We start from the raw sequence: 26,874 nt of genomic DNA, 5'->3' as shown, positions 1-26,874 counted from the left end.
ACGGAAATATACGTGCCATTGCTGCCTTGGAATCCCGGCCAGAGCGTATACACATGGCATACGCTCCAGCCGGGAACTCTTGCGGCGCCGCAAACAACTGACATGTCAGTTTTCTGCGGCCGCTGTTCATTAAGTAGCGGCCGCAGAAAACCATGTCAGTGCACACTATGGAGCGGGCGGCTCCAGCCGTACGCTCCATAGTGTGCAGTGGAGAGGTCTGATGCGGGAGTGCATGGATGCACCAAAATCAGAACTCTGCGGCTGCAAAGATCATCCAGCCGATACTGCAGATGATAATTTTTTCAGAAATCGGCCATTCCGTGACCTGGTCAGCTCACGGAGCGGCCGGTCTCTTACAACATGTGAACATAGCCTAAAGATGTACTGATTTTATATACCCACAATTTGACCCCCCCAAACCGTTTGTACCTTTGGATCGCTGCTTTTAATCCAGGATCTGCCCTGAGGTCCGTTCGGCAGGTGATGCAGTTATTGTCCTAAAAAAACAACTTTTAAACTGGCCGCCCGTGCCCAACGACTGGGGCTTAGATTGTGTATGAATTAGGCTGGCACAACCTCTCTGTCCCTCCTTCTGCCCTCCTCATCATTAGGAATGCTCCAGACAGATTGTCTCCTATTCATCAGCTGTGTGAATACTGAGCATGGGCTGGATCGTTAAGGCACCTGTGCAATGTTAGGACAGGAGAAAATGTTCTAGGGGCATTTCTAACGATGAAGAGGGTGGGGAGGAGGGACGGAGGGGTGGTGCAAAGTTAGGGAAGAGATACTCTAAGCCCTGGCCATTGAGCACGGGGCTGCAAGTTTGAAAGTTGTTTTTAGGACAATAACTGCATTACCTGCTGAACGGACCCCAGGACAGATGGATTAAAAGCAGCTATCCAAAGGTACAGGTGGTTTGGGGGGGGGGGGCAGATTGTGGGTACAGAGTTGCTTTAAAGGGGTATTTAATTGAAACATAACTTTTCGTATGTTGCGGCCCATGATGAGGCTAACAATTCCTTCCATACTTATTATCTATTCAGTCTCTTTCCCCTAGTCCTGAGCTGCGGCTTTCTGCTAAAGACAAAAAAATCTGTGTTCAGTGCAGCTCTGCTATGTTAGTGATGCTTTGTTTGTTACATGAATGCACAGACAGTATATATGTACAGGAGATATGCATTGACATGACATGATATTACTTACAGTAAGCACAGTCCCACATACACCTTTCTCAGGTCTCATTGTTATTGACAAACTACCATCATTCTTCATATATCCTCGGCATCTTCTGTCTAACAGGTGGATGTTTTCTACATCCACATTCATAGCCTGGAGCTCATTTACAGGTAATGTTACTTTTATTTCCAAGGTCCCACATTCAATCTTTGGACAGACACCTTTTATACAAAAAATTTAATAAAATAAATGAATGCAGTTACTGAATACTTGGATGGAAGATTTGAAGCAGATGCATGTTATTTACCCCGTGATGCCTAAAGGCCCTATTCTACTAACAGATCTGACGACAGATTATCTGCCAAAGATTTGAAGCCAAACCTAGGAACAGACTATAATCAGAGAACAGGTCATAGAGGAAAGACTGGATTTCTCCTCTTTTCAAATCCACTCCTGGGTTTGGCTTCAAATCTTTGGCAGATAATCTGTTGTCAGATCTGTTGGTGGAATAGGGCCTTAAGGTAGCTACCTTCTACATGAGAAAACAGTATGATAAATGGCACAAGGTGTGGTGGTGGAGCGTCATGATCACACAAGCACAGGAACAGCCATATTGCTCCTTTGATGTGTGTATGTGTGGGGGGGGGGGTGTCTAACCTCATTTGTCACATGTAATAATGACTGAAATGCAGGTGGTTAGACATAGGAAAAATGTTTCCTCTGCCACCTCATTAAAGAGAAACCACCCCCAGTGCACCGATCTGCCCCCCCCCCCCCAGGTTGACCTAACCCTCCTAATGAATTTCAGCAGAGCGTCTGGCCAGGGGCGGTGCGGACGGGGCAGATCGGTGCACTGAAACAACTTAGTATAGGGATTAAACTCCTAATATCACAGAAACAGCATTGAGGATGAAGGTAAGGTACTTCATCCTTAGCACTCCGTGCCCTATAGGTTCATCAGAGGGATTGATTCTTCTAACCGGCAGATAGTTTTCCTTTAAGACCTCATGACTTATTGCATGGCGCCATGTATGTAAACCTATTAGGTATAAATTAGGCTGTGCTGCTGATATTTTTTTTACCTTTTACCATGAATTTCATACCTTTTTACTGCATTTTTTTTTTTTTTTGTTCTCTTACATATTTTTCTGTTTATCTTATTTCTGTTGTACTATATAGAGGCCTATAGGAAAAAATACTAGAAAATGTAACATACAGTACCTACAGTATGTTTTTTGGTGAAAAAAAACCCACTTTGGTTTAAAAATATAACTAAACATCATAAAAATAGCATAACAACAAACATACTGGGAAAAATAACATTCCTTCTAAATAATAAAAAAATAAGCCCGTATATAGCTAAAGTAACAGAAAAAAAAAAGTTGTGGTTCTCTGAATTCAGTACTTAAAGCGTACCTGTTCACATGCTGTTTATAAAGGCAAACTTTCATTAGGTTAGAAGCATATAACCTGCACATGGGACACTGAGGATGAAGGTAAGTTTCTTACCTTCATCCTTGGTGTTGTTTCTGTGATATTTCCAAAGTGTCTCTTATGCTAATGAGGCATTTTCATGCACTCGGGATGGGACTAGCATCCCCAGTGCACTGATCTTCCCCTGGCTAGCTAAACCTGCTGGTAGTCATTACCAGAGGTAGATCGGTGCACTGTGCACCAAAAAGCCTAATTACTATAGAAGATGAACTTTTAATATTACAGAAATGGCTCCATGGATGAAGATAAGAAACTTACCTTCATCCTCAGCACCCAGTGCACAATAGGGACATATCAGCAGGTTAGATACGTCTAGATGCGTAATATGCAAGTGAGGTTTAAATGTCCAGAGGGTATGCCCCAGCATAGCAAAAGCTCTAAATTATGACTGCTCTCCCTTTTGAATAGGAAGGAAAGGGGCTGACTAACCCTGGGATCTTCTCTTGTGGGGACTGCCCCTTGGGCCCTTGAGCCTTATTTACAGTATATATTAACAAACAGGGTGCTTACAGGTCTCCTTTAATGCTATTATACACCCAGTTCTTAAGGGGTTAAACATTTTGTTTTTTCTTTGTAAATTTCTTTTTATCCATTAGATAAATAGTCCTCCAACATTTCCAATTGGCTAGTCATTTAAGTAGGTTTAAAAGTGACTTTACCTGCTCCATCACACTGTGCGCTGTCTGGAGATAGCAGGATCTCATTCGTACTCACTATAGAAAATAAGTTTACTTTTCATTATTATAAACGTCATTAAAAAAAAAAAAAAAAAAAACATGAAATGCATTCTGCACTACAGAGAACTACCATTATGACATTGTGCCAGAAAAAAAGGAGAAAAACACACCAACAGAGTGGTACCATTATATGTGGTTGAATAATTACAATTTTATCTTAATCTGTCAGGTCCCTACCAGGTGGAGCTGCAGACAGGTGTGACACTTCAGCTTCTAAGGGAAATACTACAAGCAGATAGCTGTGGCACTTCAGCTTCTGAGGAAAAAAGCAATGTTATAACTTTGCAAATGGCCATTAACAAAGACAAAATTATCACTTGTTTTATCTCCCTACTGCCTATCTGCCTGTGTCTGTAGCTCTGTACCTAGTACTGACCTGACAGAATCTCTTTATCCTTTTGAGAACCAGGCCAGTTTTATACCTTTTTTCTACATTTTTGTCAACATTAGGGATGAGTGAATTTACAGTAGGTATAAAGCGAATTGCTTCATTAGGAACAGCTGGCAGTTTGTCAGGCTGCTGGCTTTAAAGTCCCTGCTGCACCACTCTGGGTGTCGGGACGTTTCACAGGACTAGATACAGTTTTTCCCGGGATCCGGGGAGAATCGGCATGGAGCAGAGCGGCACAGATTTCAAAGCCAGCAGCCTGACAGACTACCGGCCGATCCTAACATATAGTTGACATACATATATGAGGCTTTTGTGGGATAAGTTGTACATTCTATTGTCACTATCTTTAGGTGCAAATGACTTTTTGATTTATTTTCCTTTTTTTGGAGGCAAAATACCAAGTCTGGTGTGAGTTTTTCATTTTTATGGGTTCACACTACGTATATTTCAGTCAGTATTGTGGTCCTCATAGCAACCAAAACCAGGAGTGGATTAAAAACAGAAAGGCTCTGTTCACACAATGTTGTAATTGAGCGGATGGCCGCCATTTAATGGCAAATATTTGCTGTTATTTTAAAACAACGGCTGTTGTATTGAAATAATGGCAGTTATTTACTGTTATATGGCGGCCATCCACTCAATTTCAACATTGTGTGAACCCAGCCTTATAGTGTCCACCATGTGGGATACATGATGAGATAATATTGTATTTCAACTCATTATTGATTTAGTGATACCAAATATGTGTATGTCTGTCAGTGCCCGAGTGTATGCCAGCGCCCGCAGTCTCTGTCAGCCCTTTTTTTCCCCATCCTCTTCATTACTGTACAGTAACTTATAATATCACATATTCTGCTGTTTCTGAATGTTTGTTCCATCTGTTTTACATGTTATTCAGAATAATAAATTATTATTTTTTGGGGTGTGGAACCAATTGTCTGCATTTCTAGGATTTCTTATGGGAAAATTTGCTTTGGTGTAAGGGTGGATTTGGATTACAAGCACAGTCCCAAAACAAATTATGCTCGTAATCCAAGGCACCACTGTATTTAAAATAATATTAATAAAACCAACAACAAATAGACAACAATACTGTGGAAAAATCTAATCAAACAAAACTATGCAAATTATGGCCATTGCTATGTTCCCACAATTCCTATTTTGACTGTTTTATGGCTGTCATGGTGCATGTTACTTTGTATAATATCCCTGTATTTTGGTGCATATAATGTACACATATGGCACAGCTGCAGTGTCGACAACTTCCAGTATGCCCTAACAGACACTAACTAATTAACAGCTGGGAGACACTAGCTGTCGGTCCTGGTGTAATAGAACAGACCTTGTTATTTTGGCCAACTTGCCAAGATTAGTTAATGTGCAACAACTGTTTGCATAGGACTGCAGGCAAACAATGCCATACTGCAAATACTTAATTAAAGGTTCACACATGGCATTTTGTTGCGTTTTTGCTGGGATTTTTTCAGGCAATTGAGGGAATGCTGTAAACTAGCACCATTTTTGAGAAGATTTTACAAAAATTGCAGTAAAAATGTTATAGCAATCATGAAATTTGTGGCAAAATTGCAGGAAGATTGCATAAAAACACCAATGAGACCAATATCAAATTGAACTCTGCTACATCTGTATGCTTTAAATAAAATTAAGTCTTTTACTCACCACTGACTGCCAAATTAGAGTTTGCTGGGGATGCCAGAAGGATAAAGATAATGAGATATACATTAAGATGCATTGGGAACCTCTTCCTGCAAGAAATGCATTTGTTTATATAAGTAAAGGCACATTACTAACAGGCTCAAAATCAAACTATTAAGGAGAAAAAGACACCCAGCTACCGACAGATTACCAGAGAAAAAGATAATTACAAAAACACACTAAAAGTAAGTGACACACTGTATACATTTAAAATCAATTATTACATCCACCAGCACAGCATTAGGCTATGTTCACATAGTATTTCTGTCAGTCTTTTTGTTAGTCTTTTTTCAATCAAAACCAGGAGAGGGTTGAAAACAAAGAAACTATGCCAATCCTTCCATTATAATTTCGCCATGTCAGTTCCACTCCTGATTTTTGTTGGGAAAAAGAATGACAAAAATACTATGTATAGACATAGCCTAATTCTGATATATATTTCCATGCAGTTCCCAAAACTGTGTCACAGTGACCATGTGAATCAACCATGCATTGCTCCAATGACAGTTCCATATAGTAGCCAAATAATAATATTACAATCCTGGCACCCCGGGTCTTTCAAGGCTGATGAAGTAAGGACTTGGTGAAAATTATCCTGCAGAGAGGGCCATCTAAATTGTGAAGGTCCTATGGTGAGGGAAGCCCACTGCCCAGCCATAATCCTTCCCTTTACAATTATCTTACGGGAATATATTTAGACGTCCTGCTTTGTTAACTTTGCAAATGATCTACACAGGTTTCAGTAAAGGTGAATGTAAGTTAGCAGTGACGTATTATACAGCTTGTGGGTTGGTTTATAATGTTGTATCCACGATTACTGACAATATTACACTAAATGGAAGTAGACAAAAAGTCAGTACATGTCAATAACAAAAAGTACAAGTCTTCTTACTACTACATAAATACAAAAGCTATGCAAACTATAATTATTTTCTTCTCCGGATTAACTTTGATTTAAACATTCTCTAGCTTAGAAAATCGCATACCACATAGCATGATGCACTCAAGACAGAGCTGTCGGATGAGCTGTCTGAAGTATTATACTTTAAACAGGATGCTGCAGCTTGGCAAAAAAAAAAAAAAAATGTTACACTGAAATTTTTTTTAATGAATATATATATATATATATATATATATATATATATATATATATATATATATATATATTCTTTTAAAAAACGAGTAGGATACCCCCAATTTTTATAGCCTGGCAGGTTAAAAAAACAGCAGCAGCCAAGTTGTACCAGGGTGGGAAAGGCCATTTATTTTGCCCCTCCCCAGCCTAAAAATACCAGCCTGCCACCGACCAGTCCAGGAGTGCCAATTTTGACACTCCAGGACTACTCGCACACATCTCTTTCCACTACCCCTGGGGCGATGGGTACTGGGATAATAATGGAGGATTAGCCATTTTGTACCAACTAAGACTAAGCCTTGGCTTAGTAATAAATGTCATCTATCAGATGTCTTCCATTGTTAAGCCTCCAAAGAAAACAAAGAGACACACATTTTTTTTCATTCAAATAAACACCCTCACACACCCCTCGTTGACCATTTAAGTAAACTAAAAAGTCAGCTGTTCATTGACATAGTCCACTGAATCTGATGTAATGCTCAAAATACCAATATTTGAAAAACAAAAGGGAAAGACACACAAAAAATGCAGTAGCAGAACACCCATCATTTTGACAGGTGTTCTTCCCCTTTAAGTATGCAATATCTATGCAGATACCTGCTTACAGTTTTGCACCCAAGGGGTTAAGTGAGGAAGCACTACATCCCCACTAAACCCTTTGGCGGCCTTGCAGAACAGTCTGGGCCCCAGGGGGTTAAGTGAGGGGCCATCAGTGGCCAGACTGATCTCACACTGCAACCTCCATGAATATTGGGTTTATGGAGACTAGTAGAGATTAGTAGAATATATCACCTTCACACTTTTAGGAGGTGGAAATGCATTATGTATTTCCACAGTCTTAAGGGTGCCCCCAGACAAATAAATTGGGGGTTATAATGAAATAAACAAGATTTCCTTCCATCTATTGCATTATAGCCACCATTTTCTTAACAGTATATTAACTTAAAAAAAACATTTTCATTTCAGTTTTGCTATTGTAAATGAAAAATAGCAAAATTAGAACAAAAATATGCTGTATTAAGTAACAATATAGTAAAATAACTGGCAAGTTCAACATAAGTAGTTTCCATCTAATGCAACAAAGCCACCAGTTATTTTACTATATAGTTAATACAGTATATTTTTGTTCTAATTTTGCTATTTTTTTTTTGTTTACAATAGCAAAACAGAAACGTAAATATACTATATATGTAAAAATATACCCATTTAAATTTACCAGTAATTCAGTGAAAACATAATTGCAAGTAAATTCATGAATGAAATCGATGAATGGATGTCTGATAATGCATGACCCCACGGTGTTTAAGTGTAAGTGACAGAAGTAGCTTACCTCTCCTTACCTCCATGTGGTATGGCCAGCATTCTGCTCAGAGAGTCTGCCACAGCCAGGCTCTATGTGCAGAATGCTGATAATACTGATCAATGCCATGCTATGGCACAGCAATGATCAGTGCATGCAATTCAAAGATTGCATGTAAAAGTCCCCCAGGGGGACTTTGGGGCTTTGTTCACACTACGTAAGTTTCCGGCCGTAGCGCTTTCCGTGAATAAGCAGCCGGAGATTTACGTAGTTTGCGTACAATGGAAAGTATCCGTTCTACGGCTGCACAGTTCACACTACGTAAGGACTTACGCCAGGATCGTATGCGGCGCCGTAAAAAATTAACCAGACCATTGTTTGAGGACGGAAATGCTGTAACTTACGCCCGTAGCGTAACATGCGGTCCCGTATGGAGTGGCCGCAACTTACGTAAATCCCCGGCCGGAGTTTCACATGTATATGTCCGACCGCGAAAAATATTGTTACGGCAATACCAAATTTGCATAGGGTTTTTTTTTTTTTACTATTTTCCTAACAAAAACCCACAAAACTGTCGCCACATTGCAAGATCCATAGCATTCATATCTTTTGTGCGACAGAGCTGGTTTTGGGATCTTTTTTGGGGGGAGTGTAGTTTTTATTGATACCAAGTTTTACATACATATGACTTTTTGATCTCATTAATGACGTATTTTCTAAAGTGGATTAATAAAATATAGCAATTCTGGTGTGTTTTTTTTTTTACAGCCTGTGTCATGCGATAATTGATGATATACTTTTATAGATTGGGTCATTATGGACATGGCAATACCAAACATGTATAGGTTTTGCCTGTGGCATGGCTGTGCAGAGGCATATACATGGTAATCCCAGGGGTATTACCATGGAGAACAACAGGGGACTAGACATCACAATCACGTGAGTATACCTCCGGAATCCGTTACATGCTGCTTTCATTGCAGCATTAACCCCTTAGTGACCGCCGATACGGCTTTTTACGGCGGTCACTAATGGGCCTTATTCTGCTGCCATCAGCTTTTTACGGCGATGGCAGAGAATAAGGCTGCGGGGCCGGGACGGCCCCCACCCCATCCCCCCAGCTACCGGAGGTAGCTGAGGGGCTGGGGCAGTGTGTGGGGTCTGTCCCGGCCCCCCCCCTTACCGATGATCGCCGCTATTAACGTTATAGCGGCGGCCGTCGGTAAAGGGGATTACCGATGCCGCCGCCGCCTTTCATGGCGGGGGGAGATGAAATAAGTGTATATCAGACCCCAGATCAGACCACCCTAGTGCCCCGATAACTAACCCCCCTCCCCCGGCGGCCATCATTTCCAAGATGGCCGCCGCCATCCCTGCGAACAAACGATGTTAAATGAATGAAAGCCCCATGCTCTCTGCCACCGGAGGTAGCGGAGAGCATGGGGCAGTCATCAGGGACCCCCCTGTGGGGTCCCGGTACAAGCGATCAGCGGTATATACTATATACCGCTGATCGCTTGTACCATGTGCCGCCGGCACTTTTTATCCCCTGTCACCATAAATGATTGGTGACAGGGGATAAAAAGTGATGTCCCCCCACCCCCCCAAGTCGCCCCCCACCCCCCCTGTCACCCCCGTCCCCCAGTCACCCCCCCTTCCCCATATACTCACCTGATCCTGGAGCTCCGTCCTCCTCGACGTCCTGGCTGGTTATGAAGTGCGCATGCGCTTCACAACCAGCCAACTCTGGAAAATTTAAAGTGACAGAGACCAATTTGGTCTCTGTCACTGAACTATGATTACTGTGGTACAAAATATCACAGTAATCATAGTAATACAGTGAAAATGAATGTGTAAAGTACAAAAAGTGACAAACATACAAAAAAATAAAACACACACTTTTTTATTATAGTAATAATTGCAGTTTACTCCCAAATTACCCCTAACCCTACCCCAGATTACCCATAACCACCGCACGTTGCCCATAACCACCGCACGTTGCCCGTAACCACCGCACGTTGCCCGTAACCACTGCACATTGCCCGTAACCACCCCAAATTGCCAGTGACCCCCTCCAGATTGCCCGTAACCACCCCAAATTACATGTACCCACCCCAGATTACCTATAAGCACTTCAGTTTAGCAGTAACAATCCCAGATTGTCTGTAACCCTTCCAGGTTGCACATAACCTCCCCAGGTTTCCCGTAATCACGCCAGATTACATGTAACCCCCCAGATTGCACGTAACCACCGCACGTTGCCTCTGACCACCGCACGTTGCCTCTGACCACCGCACGTTGCCTCTGACCACGCCACGTTGCCTCTGACCACGCCACGTTGCATCTGAGCACGCCACGTTGCCTCTGACCATGCCACGTTGCCTCTGACCATGCCACGTTGCCTCTGACCACCCCAAATTGCCAATGACCCCCTCCAGATTGCGGTGCCCATGCCAGATTACAGGTATCCACCCCAGATTGCCTATAAGAACTTCAGTTTATCCGTAACCACCCCACGTTGCCCGTATCCACCCCAGATTGTCTGTAAACACTGCAGGTTGCCCGTAACCACCCCATGTTGCCCGTAACCACCCCAGATTGTCTGTAAGCACAGCAGGTTGCCCGTAACCAGCCCACATTGCCTGTAACCACCCCACGTTGCCTCTGACCACCTCACGTCGCCTCTGACCACGCCACGTCGCCTCTGACCACCGCAGGTTGCCTCTGACCACCGCAGGTTTCCTCCGACCACCGCAGGTTGCCTCTGACCACTGCATGTTGCCTCTGACCACCCCAAATTGCCAATGACCCTTTCCAGATTGCGGTAACCATGCCAGATTACAGGTACCCACCCGAGATTACCTATAAGCACTTCAGTTTATCCGTAACCACCCCACATTGCCCGTAACCACCCCACGTTGCCCGTAACCACCCCAGATTGTCTGTAAGCACTGCAGGTTGCCCGTAACCACCCAAGGTTGGCGTAACCACAGCAGGTTGCCCGTGACCACCCCATGTTGTCCGTAACCACCCCAGATTATCTGTAACAACCTCAGGTTGCCCATAACCAACCCAGGTTGCCCGTAACCACCCCACATTACCTGTAATTTCATTTTTTTTATTTTATTTTAGTAACTGCGCTATTCTAATAACCATTACTAGCTGCGGTTTTGCTCCAGCAAATTGGCGATCCTTCCCTTCTGAGCCCTGCTGTGTGCCCATACAGTGGTTTATGCCCATATATGGGGTACCGTTTTACTCAGGAGAACCTGATTTACAGATTTTGTGGTACGTTTTCTCTCCTGTTCCTCGTCAAATTGAGAAATTTCAAACTAAACGAACATATTATTGGAAAAATTTGAGTTTTTCATTTTTACTGTCTACTTTTGAATACTTTCCTCTAATACCTCTGGGGTAAAAATGGTCACCACACCCCAAAATGAATTCTCTGAGGGATGTACTTTCCAAAATGGAGTGACTTTTTGGGAGATTTTACTCTGCTGGCACTACAGGGGCGCTGCAAACGGACCTGGCGCTCAGAAACTTCTTCAGCAAAATCTGCATTGAAAAAGCGAATTGGCGCTCCTTCCCTTCTGAGCCCTCCTGTGTGCCCATGCAGTGGTTTATGCCCACATATGAGGTACCTTTTCACTCAGGTGAACCTGCATTACAAATTTTGGGGTACTTTTTTTCTCTTGTTCCTCATAAAATTGAGAAATTTCTAACTAAAAGAACATATTATTGGAAAAAATTGAGTTTTTCAATTTTGAATACTTTCCTCTTATACCTATGGGGTCAAAATGCTTACCACACCCCAAAATGAATTCTTTGAGGGGTGCACTTTCCAAAATGGGGTGACTTATGGCGAGATTTTACTTTGATGGCACTTCAGGGGCACTGCAAACGCACCTGGCGCTCGGAAACTTCTGCAGCAAAATCTGCATTGAAAAAGCTAATTGGCGCTCCTTCCCTTCTGAGCCCTCCTGTGTGCCCATACAGTGGTTTACGCCCACATATGGGGTACCATTGTACTCAAGAGAACCTGCGTTACAAATTTTGGGGTACTGAGAAATTTCAAACTAAACAAACATATTATTGGAAGAATTCGAGTTTTTCATTTTTACTGTCTTCTTTTGAATACTTTCCTGTAATGCCTGTGGGGTCAAAATGCTCACCTCACACCAAGATGAATTCTTTAAGGGGTGCACTTTCCAAAATGGGGTGACTTATGGGGGTTTTTCTCTCTGCTGACACTACAGGGGCACTGCAAACGCACCTGGCTCTCAGAAACTTCTTCAGCAAAATCTGCATTGGAAAAGCTAATTGCCGCTCCCTTCCTTCTGAGCCCGGCTGTGTGCCCATACAGTGGTTTACGCCCACATATGGGGTACCGTTGTACTCAAGAGAACCTGCATTACAAATTTTGGGGTGCTTTTTCGCTCATTTTCCTTTTGAAAATGAGAAACTTTAATCTAAACGTATATATTATTGGAAAATTTTAATTTTCCATTTTTTTACTGCCTAATTGTGAATACTTTCCTCCAGCCCCTGTAGGGTTAAAATGCTCATTATACCCCTAGATTAATTCTTTAAGGTGTGTAGCTTCCAAAATGGGGTCTTTTATGGGGGTTTTCAGGATACCAGACTTCTAAATCTATTTAAAAAAAGAACTGGTCGCTAAAAAAATCAGTTTTGGAAACTTTCACGAAAATGTGATAATTTGCTGATGAATTTCTAAGCCCCGTAACACCCTAAAAAAGTAAAATATGTTTACCAAATTATGCCAGAATAAAGAAGACATATTGGTAATGTGACTTAGTAACTAATTTATGTGCTACGACTTTCTTTTTTTAGAAGCAGAGAATTTCAAAGTTCATAAAATGCAATTTTTTTAAAAAATTTTCATGATATTTTGATGTTTTTCACAAAAAACACACAAAGTAGTGACCAAATTTTGCCACTAACATAAAGTGCCATATGTGACGAAAAAAACAATCTCAGAATCGCTAGCATACGTTAAAGCATCACTGAGCTATAAGAGCATAAAGTGAGACAGGTCAGATTTTGAAAAATTAGACTGGTCATTAAGGCCCAAACTAGCTGCAGCACGAAGGGGTTAAAATAACAGACCGGATGCCATTATTCTTTTTTTAATCAGTGTGAATATAGCCTATGCATGTAAGTTTACAATCCACATTGCTGTTCAGGAAATCACCCAGAAAGTTGTGTTTCGATGCCACCACTTGGTCAAAACTAAAACTGCAGGTTTTTTCATTAAATATTTTTTCAATGCATTTTCTCTGAGAAATGTTAGGTATTTGTTGTCCTCAGTTAAGAAACCCCAGGACTATCTTCATAGCAGGTGAGAGGCTTTTCAACAGTGTCTGAAATTGGGAATGCCAAGCATTTCAGTTTGGAAATTTATGACATACTGTAGATATTGTATAATGAAGTACTACAACTATAATGATAGCAAAACTATAGTTGTGCTATCATTCACTGCTCAGTGAAGGTATGTCTGAATACAACATACAGCAGCTCCACATCCCCTACCAGTGCTTACTCCTACTTCATAATAAGGTAAAAGAGTGCACCAGGGATTGGAGGGTTAATCCCAAAATATACCCCAAAAAGATTCTAAGTTTCCCGATACACCTAATTAGTGTTCTTAACACTAAATATTTTATTATATATTCATTAACAAAGCACACAATTAAAAGTTGTGTGAATGGACCTATAGTGAAAATGATATGCACAAGTGTGTAGCTGGGTTAGGCAGGATATATAGCTAGCATGTGGCCAATGACAGTGTCAGTATATATGGCCAAAACTATTACTGTTTTTTGAGATCATGATGTACTGGAGCGAACGAGCAACTTTTAAATGTGTTTTGTTAATATATATATATATATATATATATATATATTATTTTTTTTTTTTTAACAACACTAAGTAGGTGTATTGTGAAATATTGGTTTCTTTTTTGGGCCACTCTTGAGTGGCTCTTGGTCTAATGACTCACAACACATCCGGTTCTGTGGGGACAAACCAAGCTTCAACAACTTTACATTGTGGGTGTGTGAAGGACATGTAAGGCTGGCTTCACACTGCCTTAAAGTTTCTGAAAACTCTAAGAAAAACATAATTTTTTATTTTTTTTTTTGCTTGAAAAACCGCTAGCGGCCAGCTGTTAGATAAATGTCAATGGGAGTTTATGATATGCCTTACATAATACAGTACATAGTGTTTTTTGGGGTGGCATTTTTCTCTTCTCCTTGGCTTTTTTGAGGTTTTGTGGCAGTTTTGTCAAAACGCAGCATGCTGTGGGTTTGGAGTTTTTCTGCAAACTGTGGTGTTTTTCTCCCATAGACTGGAAGTCTTCTGCTTCCCAAAAAAAACGCCATAGCCTATGTGTATTGTGTTTTTAGACTGTGCTCCCTTGCGCGGGGGGGGGGGTACCCTGCGGTCTTCCTTCTGCCTCTTTTTCCTCAGTGGCTAAGCCAGGATACTGCTTCAGCTGCTGATTGGCTGAGATGACACTTGTGCAGTGTCATCTCAGCCAATCAGGGACTGCAGCTATGTCCCGCCTCAGCAGTTGTTTGGCTTATGTAATCTTTGAACAGCCAGTTCTTGACAAACTTCAGTGTGCCCGGCACTGGTGAAAAATGAAGACATCGGAGCTGAGTATGAAAAGTACCCCCTTCCCCCCAGCACTGCACCCATCTAAGTAAGGAAGGGGGCCACTTAATCTCCTTCCTTGCTGGGATGGCTACAATGTAAGATCAATCTGCCCCTGGGGGTCAAGTGTGGATGCCTCACTTGACCCCATGGGGGTTACATTGTTCAGTCTGGAACCAAAAGGGTTAAGTGTGGATTTACTACATCCTCACTTAATCCTTTGACTACTGCCAGACTGAAAGCAATATCTTGCAAGATGCTGCATACCGTAAGGTGCAGAACACCTGTCAAAATAATGGGTTTTCTGCTCCTGCCTTTTTTGTGTGTTTTTCCCTTTTGTCTTTAAGATAACGATATCCAAAGGACTGCATCGGATTCAGTGGTGTACATCAATGATAAGCCTTTTATTTTTTTTATTTTTTTAATAAAATTGTAAATGAGGGGTGCAGTTTTATTTTATTTTATTTTTTTAAATAACACACTTTTTGTAATTGTATCTTGTGGTTATTTCTTTTTTTCACAGGCTTAGAAGTGGAAGCCGTCTCATATACAGCATACATTACTAAGTCGGCGCTTTGTGTTAGCCAGTATAAAATGGCTAACACTAACCCCCACACACACCATTATAACCCCAGTACCCACCACCGCACCAGGGGCAATATTGGTGCTCCTGGACTGGGAAGTCACAGGCTGGTATTATTAGGCTGAGGAGGGCCAAAATAAAGGGCTGGTTGGGATGTAATTTTTTGCACCATGATCTCTAGTTTTTATTAATATCATATTGGTGTAACAAAAAAATTTTGATTGCTTTTTATTATTATTTTTCTGATATATAATTTAATAAAATCGGCAATCCTGGTGCGTTTTTTTTCTTTTTCCGTTTACGCCGTTCACCGTGCGGGAACAACAATATTATATTTTAATAGATCGGACAATTTGCACTCTACAATATGTAATATGTTTATTTGTTTATTTATTTATTTTTAATATTTGTATAATGGTCAATGGGGTATTTTGAACTTTTATCGGGGGGTTATAAGGTTTTTTTAATAATTAAAAACACTTTTTTATTAAAAGTTAGCATAGCATAGATCAGTGTTATAGGCGATCTGTGCATATAGCCTGCCTGAGAGCAAACTCTATGCACAGATCGCCGAACCGATATAGATCGCAGCGTTTTAGGGGTAAATTAGGCGCAGCTGCGGGATCTCAGCTGCCTCTCATTACCTCCGGCCCTGGACACACTGATGTGTGTGGGACCATTCTCATTGCAGCAGTCCCTTGCACACTAGAAGCCCCTTAGTCAGAAACGTATATGTATTTTCCGATTGCACAGGGTATGTGTAGTAGGAACGTATATATACATGTTACTGATGCTAAGGAGTTAAAAATGAGTAAGGGAAGAAATAAATAGCGGCAGCAGCCTAGTAGTAGTGTGAAGGGTCAGCAGGAGCAGAACACCCATCATTTTGACAGGGGACCAGACTGTGGCATTCTTCCACCTGCCCAGCTGATTGACCCCTGCCCCCCAACGCCCCAGCCCATAGAAAACTATGTGTGCCAGTTCTGGTGCCTGCTCCAGCAAGGAAGGGGGTCACTTAACCTTTTTCTTTCTGGAGTGGGTGAATTTAGGTCGGCATTTTGACTTGGACATGGACTTAAGCAGTGAAGTCCATGTTCAGGTAAAAACACTCCTCAGGGGAGCAGGGAGTATGTTGACAAAAAGCTTGCCTGAGCATGCAGCAGTCCAACAGAGGTCATTGAGCTTGCCTGAGCATGCAGCAGTCCAACAGAGGTCATTGAGCTTGCCTGAGTGTGCAGCAGTTAAAGGCCATAGAGGAGGAACTGGTGGGAACCTCTTTATGGTCACTATTGTTATTCCCCCCTCAAATCCCAAATCTAATAAATATATTAACCCAATCACATCCAGAACCTTGAAATCATGGCACTGGCTAACATGGCATTGGCCAAGCAATAGTAATGAGGCCAGCACTCCAAGACGTGGATTACTAAACATAACTTTTATTCCTGCATGTTAAAAATCCTAGTGCAAAACAGGTATACCTTAGCATTTCACACAGTTGCGCTTAATCCTGGTGTCATTAGACAAATACAAAAAAATGGAATAAAAGTGGCGACCAACCAATAAAAACATACCATGTCACAGGAATAACAACCACATCATCTGAGAAGCACAAAACTGATTTTAACCCCAGCATGACCAGAAGACATTAGAATGGCATGGTATAAAATATAACAGCCTATAACAAATAGGTTCATATTCACACTGATAAATTTATATTCACATTGAGATATCTGGGTAAACAACACCATATAGAATACAAGAACATGGGAAGCATATTATCATAAGCATATACTCCCTGTATGTCTACACTATGTCTGTTTTTAGCTTTTGTTATGAAGAATTAAAAGGTTGTGAAGACCACTCTGATGAGTGCAACTTGTTTGTTTTATATATTCTTGATTATTTTAGAAAATTGTGTCATAAAAAAAAAAAAATTGATAGGTGAACCTGACGTAAGTGTCTTTCCCTAGGACTGGTTGGATTCAAAGGATTCAATAGTATACAAGAATCTAGCAGAATGTACAGTAAGTTAGGCTAGGTTCACACTGCGTTCTTGGAATCCTTTTATGCAATCCGTTTTTTGCAAAAAAAAACGGATGAAAAACGGATGAAAAAAACGGATGCATTTGTGTGCATCCGTTTTGATCCCTTTTTCCATTCACTACCATTGTTAAAAAAAACGATCAAAATGGATCCGTTTTTTTTAACACACAAAAGTAGGGTCAGCTACACTTTTGTGTCCGTTAAAAAAAAACTGATCCGTTTTGATCCGTTTTCTTTACAATGCAAGTCAATGGAACAATGGATCAAAACGGATGCACACAAATGCATCCGTTTTTTCCATTTGTTTTTTGCAAAAAACGGATGATAAAAACGGATTGCAAAAACGCAGTGTGAACCTTGCCTTACAGTAGATGTGAATGTATAAACATAAACTAAAAAAATATTTGGAGGGAGGTCAAATAAGATAATTTCCAACCTAAAATGTATTTACATTTTAAAAATGGCAACATAACATGAACCTAACAATTTGCTGTACATTCATTGTTTCTAGTTACAAGATAACATTAAGTATAGTAGACACCACAGTCACTGCTACAAAATATCAGAGTATTTGTAACATAATGTAAAATAATGAGAATATCAGTAATACATGGCCTAAAGAACTAAAACTTGAGTCATCAGGAGTAAAAAGCCAAGGAAAACAAATGATGCACGTGTGCCTGAAAAAGAAAAAGAAACTTTTTTTAATAAGATTTTAATGGAAAAAAAAATTATTCGGTCATCGTCCGCACATTGCAACGTGTAATAGCAATGAGTGGCCAATGGCTAATGACTCTGTAAATGAAATAGTATATACGTTCCCCGATGTATTCCTGGCTTCTCCCGGCTCCCCACTTTGAACTGGCCTCTGAAGTGACAAGCTGCTCAGCCAATCACTGCCCAGGATGGCACCACCGCAAGCAGTGATTGGCTAAACAGCCTGCCACTTCAGAAGCTGCAGACAGCGGCCAGAAGTGAAGAGAACACCAGGGAGCATGGAGAGGCCATGTATAAATGTCACTTTTAAAGCAAAGGCTGCACAGACATCGCTAACAGTGCAGCCCTTGCTACGCGATAATGGAGTCATTTAATAGGCTCTGTAAATGAACGATCAGGGCTCATTTACTATAGTGGTCGGAATGTCAGTGACTGTAGTGGATCCTTGTAAAGGTTCCCAGGCCTGACAAGGCTGTTGAAGTACCTGGTCATGCTGCATTACCGGTCAATGAATACACTGACCTACAATATTAGTACATTGTATTATACCAGGGATCTGATTGTGGAAATAGTTCTCCTTAAGGAACTAGTAAAAGGTTAAAAAAAAAATGTAAAATGTAAAATAAAATTACATATAATAGTAAAAAAAAAATCCACCCACCCCAAAAAACTACTTTCCCTATACATTTCCATTTTCACCATAAAACATAATTAAAGTGCACGTATTTGGCATCACCACATATATGTACTGTATTAGAAAATTAGACAAAATGGAATGTATACAGTATATATATATATATATATATATATATATATATATATATATACACACACACACACAGTATATATATATATATATATATATATATATATATATATATATATATACTTTTTAATGAATATTGACTTTTGCATGGTATACAGTACTTACCAATACAGCTTGAAGGTGGGGTATCTGATACTGTATCTGTAAAAAAATACATTTGTGGATTAACCTGAGCAAATGTAAAAAGTTACCATACAGATTACAAAACTGGCCTACTGACTACTAGAGCAAAATATTGTATCATTTGGCCAATGATTTGATAGAAAATTCTCAATAGAAGGATGACTGCTTCTCAAGACAAAGTCCTCTTTCCAAGTCTAAAAAAAGGTCCAACACTGACGATGTATCTCCATAATACTTAAAAAGGTTATTCATGGTATCTAAAGCAGACAAACAAAAAATAAATGCATGTGTATGGAAGTAAAGGGATTATCCAGCGTTTGAAAAACATGGCCACTTTCTCCCAGCAACAACAACACAACTCTTGTCTCCAGTTCAGCTGTGGTTTGGTTTGCAATTAAGCTCCTTTCACTTCAATGGAACGGAGTTGCAAAACCTGCACCCAAACTGGAGACAAAAGTGGTCCTGTCTCTGGAAGAAAGCAGCCATGTTTTTCAAATACTGGATAACCCCTTTAATTCCATAAACCTTATTTACCATATTTTGGACTATAACACAAACTAGACTGAAAGATGCGCCCAAGTTTAGTTGAAAGAAAATTCAGACCCAATAGCATCAAAAATGTTTTAATTGTGTTAGATAATAAAATTTCAACAATATATATTGTAGGTCAATTCTACTCTGTTATGAACAAATAAGAAGAAACCACAGAAAGAACATTTTAAAGGAAACTATCAGTAGGTTAGAAGCATGTAAACTAGTGATATGTTCCTATAGCGCATGGTGCGCTGAAGATGGTGGTAATTTTCTTACCTTGATCCCCAGTGCCATTTTAGGGAACTTTGTAGTTTATTAAATATGTATATGAGGCCGTTTGGTGCACTGAAGACTGGACTACCACCCTCGGTGCACTGATCTATTCCAGCCACTGCGCCCCTCTTAATTAATATTTATCCAGCCCTCTGCAATGATGAGAGCCGTCCCAATATTCATTAGGAGAGCGGGCCGGTCGGGACAGATCAGTGCACTGAGTGGTAGGCTCTACTAGCAAGAGCACAGGTCAGATATATACAATGCCAGAGTCTTGTATAGACCAGTGTAATGATTGGCTATAAAAGTCCTCGGGGGGGGGGGGGGGTAAATAGTGTAAATATATAAAGGTTGTTGGTTTTTTGTTTTTTTTTTATAAACATATTTGGTTTTGCCCCATGCAAAATTGTCTAAACTACAGATTTTTTTTTTTTTTTTTTTCAAAAAAAGTCCTATCTAAACTAAAATGAAACCAATAAGATCTACAGTACTCACAGCCTTACAGAAGAAAAAAATATTTTTAGTAGATAATTTCTATGTATGAATATAATGGGACCGGATAATAATATATTAAGTGAATTTGGTCTAAATGCATTATTCAGTTGCATTTAACATCTAAGCAATTTTTTTTTTATCAAAGAAATTCCTGACTTCTTTGGTCACACATCTAAGGATTCTTACCTTCACGAATTACTGGACCCACTTTTAGCTGATAGCTTTGCTCAACTGCTGCACTTCGGGACCTTATTCCAGAACATGACTGCAATGATGGAATATAATGTCATTATATGGGGATTGTACAAGTTCAGGCAAAATGTGCAGTGTGCTAAGAAGCAAAAGAATGCAAATTAAGGGCAGGTTCACACTACTTTTAACACCAGAACAGCCGGTGTTACTGAAGATCATCCCGGCCAGTACTGCAGTGATCTTCATTTCTGGTGAATTGGCATGCGGGCGCACTCGTGTGCGCCCACATCCTAATTCACCACTGCACAGAATGGAGTGTGCGGCCAGAGCCGCACGCTCCATTGTGTGAACTGACATGTCTTGTGCAGCCTCTATTAAATGAAAGCGACCGCAGAAAACTCACATGTCAGTTTTTGTGCGGCCGGATGGAATCCATACTACATACTATATGTATTCACTCCGCCCAGGATTCCATTCATTCCAATACAACGTAAGTTTTGCAATGGCCGTGATTTATGCAAACTATACGTTGTGTGAACATAGCCTAAAGCAGTTTATACTTACAGGGGAGCATGATCCAGCCGTGACGTCACACAGACTAATAGCACAGTGGAAATAGACAGAGCTATAGTTGCCAACAAACTTAAACACTTGTAGTGACATTCGGCCTTGTCTTGAGACGGCATTTTCCAGTACACTAATGGTTGTGTCCTGCTTATTAGGACAACTAAAGGGAAATATGATACAAACGCCAGTTACAATAATATAGTCAATTTCTTCAAAAGTGTCAGCTGTCTAAGCAAATGTCACTTACATGACCATTTACTAGAATAACTTTCTTATATACACAAGAGAAAGGATCTGATAAACAAGACTAAAATGGGCCCCTCATTATGGAGCCCTGTTTTGGCACTGAATGGGTGTGGTGTTTTCTAGCCTCCATTATTACCAATACAAACTCTGGCCTACACCTTATTAGAGGTATTTGCCCTCTCCATAAAGAAATTAACACATTTAAAGGAAACTTGTCAGCATTGACAGTGGGCCAGAGCCCACCCTACCCCGGGATACAGCAGAGGACACTTACCCTGTCCTGCCGGTCCCACTCTGGATACTGATCCAACAGCGCAGAGAACACCACCGCGCTCATTATGCAAATGAGCAGAGATTCGGTAGGGTGGGTTCCAGCCCACTGTCAGGGCTGACAGGTTCCCTTTAAATGAGGCATGGTCATCAATACTATACATGATGCCTAAAGGGGCCTAAAAGCCTTTCAAGAAAACAGCAGCATTGTAAATAGCACATGGTTGGTGACGGATATTATACAGAATTTGTTTTGGCGACCATGAGCTTTATGTTACATCTAGGCCTATATAGTATAAAATAATAATTTGCTCGTCTTAAGCCAACTGAGAGACTATTGGTCTGTACCTGTCTTTTATGATGTAATACTTCACGGCATCGTTTGAGTTGTTTGTAGGTGTTGCATAGCAGTTCTTCATTACTAAAACATACTGGGAAGTGTCTCCTCCCCGAACGTAGACTCCAATGTACAGCATAGACTGAATTGAGAGCACAACTTTTGATCCCTCATACGGAGTCACAAAACTGCTGTCTTTATAAAGCGCCATGTATGCTGTGAATTGTCCAGTCCCATTAACACTGATATTTGTGGAGCTGTAGATATGAAATGATTAATAGATAAGCGATATTCTACAAAATATATGAGCAAACGTTCCGTAGAAAATACTAAGTTAGAAAGATTTTTTTTTTATTATTTCTCCAGAATTAGCAACTCTCCCATCATCAACACTCTTGTTCACACACTGTGTTGGCTATGCAGTTTATATCATTTAGGCTATGTTCACACCCAGTATTTCACTCAGTAGGAGCTGATTGAAAAGTCATAATTTTGCCCTGTTAGTTCCACTTCTGATTTTGGTTAAAAAAAATGCTGACCAAAAAACTGGAAATACTATGTGTAAACATAACCTAAAATCTCATAATGCTGAGCAATCTGATTAGACAAAGGTCACCGCCGCTGTTTGGGGGAACCACCCTTATTCTAAACTATATAGAAAACACCTTTAATGTGGCTTTTCCCATTAAACATGTCCCGTTAAGCGATTTCCGCCATCTCATAAAGTGATGGTACATGCCTAGAATATGCCATCATTAAATGAGTGTTGGGGGGTCAAACCTCTGGAACTCCTACCGATCATGAGAATGAAGAGGACACAGTTTGGTTTGTGTAAAATAATTAAACTAATGATGTAACAAAGCCATTTTCAGACTACTCCTAAGGTCAATTGATTAGATGTATAAAGGATATGGGGGGAAAATTAATTACCTTATTATTGGATTGACAGCTATATCGAGACTGACCATCATGTTCAGTGGGTACGCACAAGACATTGTGACAGCCAGTTCTTCCTCTCTTGTAATTAATCCAGTGGATTCCAGGACCATATGGAGGGTGTTTTTATAAATCGCATGTGTTCCATTGTTCTAAATAAATATAAGATAAAAACAATTAAAGGGAAAACTGTGTCTATATCATTACAAGTATATATAAAACAATAAAGACGCTAAGCTTACCTCTCTGCGCTCCCTTGGTGTCCTATGGGTCTCCAGTGTCCCCCCAAAACAGGACAGCACTTGGCCAGTGACTAGTTGAGCTGGCTAATGAATCCATCTCTAAAGTTGATGTGAGTTTGTCTCTGGGGGACACAGGAGACCTGTAGGGGAAGCACGGAGAGGTAAGTATAGCTTTTTTATTGTTTTATATATACTTGAAAACAAGTTTTCCTATCACCTCTTTAAGACCATTACAAAAATATGTGTCCCTGTGTTTATTTCTAAACAATTGAAACAACTTATATAATAAAGTGAGTGGGTCAATCCAGTAACAAATATTATTACACTGAAGCATTTGAAGTATCTCCTTACATAGATCATGAAATTATTTTAACCCCTAGATGACCCTTGCCGTATAGGTGCAGCATGGTCGCCTGTGACCAGACGACCCATGCTCTACCCATATGCCATTATGTTCTATCGCACTATGAAGCGAGCTGAGGAGTTGAGCTCACTTAGTAGCGGGTGAGGGTTTTAGGTTATATTCACACACCATTGACATGACAGATGTTTTTATTGGATAGTCATCGTTTGATAAATAACAGCTGATATTTTATAACAATGGCCATTAATATGCAAATAGCAGAAATTGTTAAATGATGGACATTTTTATTTGATAGTGTGTAAACATAGCCTAAAGCACAATTTTGGTGAGGAAATTTTCCTTATCAGCTTACTCAGTGTGCACATATCCTTATTCACAATTCCCGCAAATATGTCTGTGATTGCGGATCCACAATCATGGGTCATCTTAGTGCCCATTGATTTCGATGTGCTATTCACACATTCTGCTTTTTCATGGATCCGCTATCCTTTCTGTGAAAAGATAGGACCTGTCCTAGTGCGGATTGTGTTTGCAATATGGATTATCCCATAGAAGTTTATGAGATCTTTGTTTCTGCAGATGTCTAAAAAGTGGATCAACTATGGGCAAGCTAGTTATTTTTTTTATTTTATTTTTTACTATTTCAAGTTTATTGACCACAACTGTACAATTTTAGTGGATGCAGATGCACTACGGATCCTATTAAGGACAATTTTTCTCGGGTCATAAAGGGAAAATAGCGGACCTGTATGCGTACCTGAAAAATTACTGAACGCGTGAATGAGGCCTTACAGCTCTGTCAGCTACCGGCCCTATCTAAGGTGCTAACAGTGTGCTGTAGTTGGCAGTCCCCTAGTAAGCTTGGTGCTTTTTGGTAATTTTCCGTGCAGTGGATTATGCACAATTTCATGTCTCCTACTGTACTGAAGACGCAAAGAGGAGTTGTTTGTGCCACACTCTGGCACGCCTCACCACTCCTTCCTCCTCCTTCTTCTTCATGAATAATCAAGGCTGCCTGACCTCCTGCTTGCTCAGCTGTCAGTCAGTGTCTCTGATTACAGATCAGTCCTCTGAAGGCAGTTTATGTCTGAAAGAAACACTCAGCTATACTTGAAGCTGTGGTCCAGGGTAACTCTCCTGTCTAGTAGACCTACCAGCAGTTCATTCTCTGGTTCAAATCCCCTGATGTGAATGAAATATGGGTATTTTTGGTCAGTATTTTGCAATCAAAACCAGAAGTGGATTGAAAACACAGGAAGGCTATGTTTACACACTGTTGAAATTGAGTGGATGGCTGCCATTTATTGGCAAATAATTACTGTTATTTTAAAAGAACTTCCAATATTCCATTATTTGCCATTAAAGGGGTAGTGTGGCGTTTAACTTTTATTCACTAAATAACACACATTACAAAGTTATACAACTTTGTAATGTGTGTTATTTAAGTGAATGGCCCAGTTCCCTGTGTTCCACTCCACCCCGGAAGTGTTGGTGCATTATACTTATGTGTTCGCTGTCGACCCTGGCCGCCATCTTGTGTCGACGACGTCATCTTCGGGAGGCAGGCCGAACCGCTCCAGCCGTCCCTCATGCCTGCCCCCCCTCTGCCGCATCATCAGCTGCTCAGCCACGATTGGCTGAGCACATATAGGGCTCCCGAAGATGACGTCATCGACACAAGATGGCGTCCGGGGTCGACAGCAAACATAGTATAAGTATAAGTATAGTGCACCAACACTTCCGGGGTGGGGGGAACACGGGGAAGGGGGCCATTCACTTAAATAATACACATTACAAAGTTGTATAACTTTGTAATGTGTGTTATTAAGTGAATAAAAGTTAAACGCCGCACTACCCCTTTAAATGACGTGTGAGAACATAGCCTTTATGTATTCTCAATCCACTCCTGGTTTTGGTTGCAAAATACTAAGCAAAAATACTGTGTGTGAACATAGTCTTAAAAATCATACAATAATGAGAGAAAAAAAGTTATCTATTTAATTTCCATCAGGGGATTCAAACCAGAGAATGAACTGCTGGCACGTCTCTAGACAGGTGAGTTACCCCTACAGACATAAACTGCCTACAGAGGACTGACCTGCAATCTGACAGCTGAGCGAGCAGGAGGCCGGGCAGCATTAATTATTCATGAAAAGAGAGGAGTATGACACAAACAACTGCACTTTGACTCTTCACTACAGTAGGAGACATAAGATTGTACATAATCTGCCGCAAGGAAAATTGGCAAAAAGGCACCATGCTCACTAGGGGCTGCCAGCTACAGCACACTGTCAGAACCTCATGTAGGGCCCAGGAGCGGACAGATTCCCTTTAACATACACCAAGCTTGGTCTGTGCATTTACTATAGTATGAAAGAAATAATGAATGTCACCTACAGTTATATGAAGACCGCATCTTCCTGCTTGAAGGAGCGCTCTTATAGAAAATGTGTTTGCGCTGGGATCATGATACAATTCAAAGCAGCTGCTGTCTTTCAGAGCTACAGTGTCGGCGTTGAAGTTCAAACTCTTCAGCTGACATTTTTGAAAAGCGGCTTTCATGTCTCTTTCATTACAAGTCAGCTTGGGTCGTATTTCTGCAAGAGCTGCAATAGAAAATGCATAGGGAAAGGGAATAAGAAAGTGGTAAACTATTTTTCATTCAGCCATTAAAAGCTGTCTTCTGAAGGTCATGGTGAAGCTCCTTAACTCAAAACTGGACTGATTTTTGTTTCAATTACTCCCCTTCCCATCCCTCGATCGATCATGTTCAGTAATCTGTTATGTTCTGTAGTCAAAATAAATCTGTCAGATGAAATTTATATTTAAAACTGCCTCTTTGACACTTTTTACTGGAGGATAAAAGCAAGTTTCTACAGTTAGGGCCAGAAATATTTGGACAGTGACACAATTTTCGCGAGTTGGGAACCCATGGACATCACCAAACGCTGGGTTTCCTCCTTCTTAATGCTTTGCCAGGCCTTTACAGCCGCAGCCTTCAGGTCTTGCTTGTTTGTGGGTCTTTCCGTCTTAAGTCTGGATTTGAGCAAGTAAAATGCATGCTCAATTGGGTTAAGATCTGGTGATTGACTTGGCCATTGCAGAATGTTCCACTTTTTTGCACTCATGAACTCCTGGGTAGCTTTGGCTGTATGCTTGGGGTCATTGTCCATCTGTACTTTGAAGCGCCGTCCGATCAACTTTGCAGCATTTGGCTGAATCTGGGCTGAAAGTATATCCCGGTACACCTCAGAATTCATCCGGCTACTCTTGTCTGCTGTTATGTCATCAATAAACACAAGTGACCCAGTGCCATTGAAAGCCATGCATGCCCATGCCATCACGTTGCCTCCCCCATGTTTTACAGAGGGTGTGGTGTGCCTTGGATCATGTGCCGTTCCCTTTCTTCTCCAAACTTTTTTCTTCCCATCATTCTGGTACAGGTTGATCTTTGTCTCATCTGTCCATAGAATACTTTTTCAGAACTGAGCTGGCT

At 40.7% G+C, this 26,874-nt stretch overlaps 1 protein-coding gene across 3 annotated transcripts in view; it reads right to left on the bottom strand.

Annotated features, from left to right (window-relative positions):
* The window catches only part of LOC138801199 (uromodulin-like), a 50,882-nt gene that overhangs the window by 3,272 nt on the left and 20,736 nt on the right, over positions 1–26,874 (bottom strand). The window contains exons 11-20 of one of the 3 annotated variants that reach the window (XM_069983760.1): positions 25,776–25,984; positions 22,767–22,924; positions 21,848–22,093; positions 20,981–21,143; positions 20,411–20,489; positions 18,905–18,940; positions 5,479–5,564; positions 3,585–3,663; positions 3,330–3,383; positions 1,204–1,397 (exon numbers count right to left, since the gene is read on the bottom strand). In XM_069983760.1, the coding sequence (XP_069839861.1) occupies positions 1,204–1,397; positions 3,330–3,383; positions 3,585–3,663; positions 5,479–5,564; positions 18,905–18,940; positions 20,411–20,489; positions 20,981–21,143; positions 21,848–22,093; positions 22,767–22,924; positions 25,776–25,984 (1,304 nt within the window). Of the gene's footprint in view, positions 1–1,203; positions 1,398–3,329; positions 3,384–3,584; positions 3,664–5,478; positions 5,565–17,382; positions 17,937–18,904; positions 18,941–20,410; positions 20,490–20,980; positions 21,144–21,847; positions 22,094–22,766; positions 22,925–25,775; positions 25,985–26,874 lie in introns of those variants that run through there. The other 2 variants (XR_011364582.1, XM_069983761.1) reach the window with 2 other exon arrangements.

This window comes from Dendropsophus ebraccatus, chromosome 9, assembly GCF_027789765.1.
Source record: "Dendropsophus ebraccatus isolate aDenEbr1 chromosome 9, aDenEbr1.pat, whole genome shotgun sequence".
Lineage (NCBI taxonomy): Eukaryota > Metazoa > Chordata > Amphibia > Anura > Hylidae > Dendropsophus > Dendropsophus ebraccatus.
This window is presented reverse-complemented; position numbering and strand designations above follow the sequence as displayed.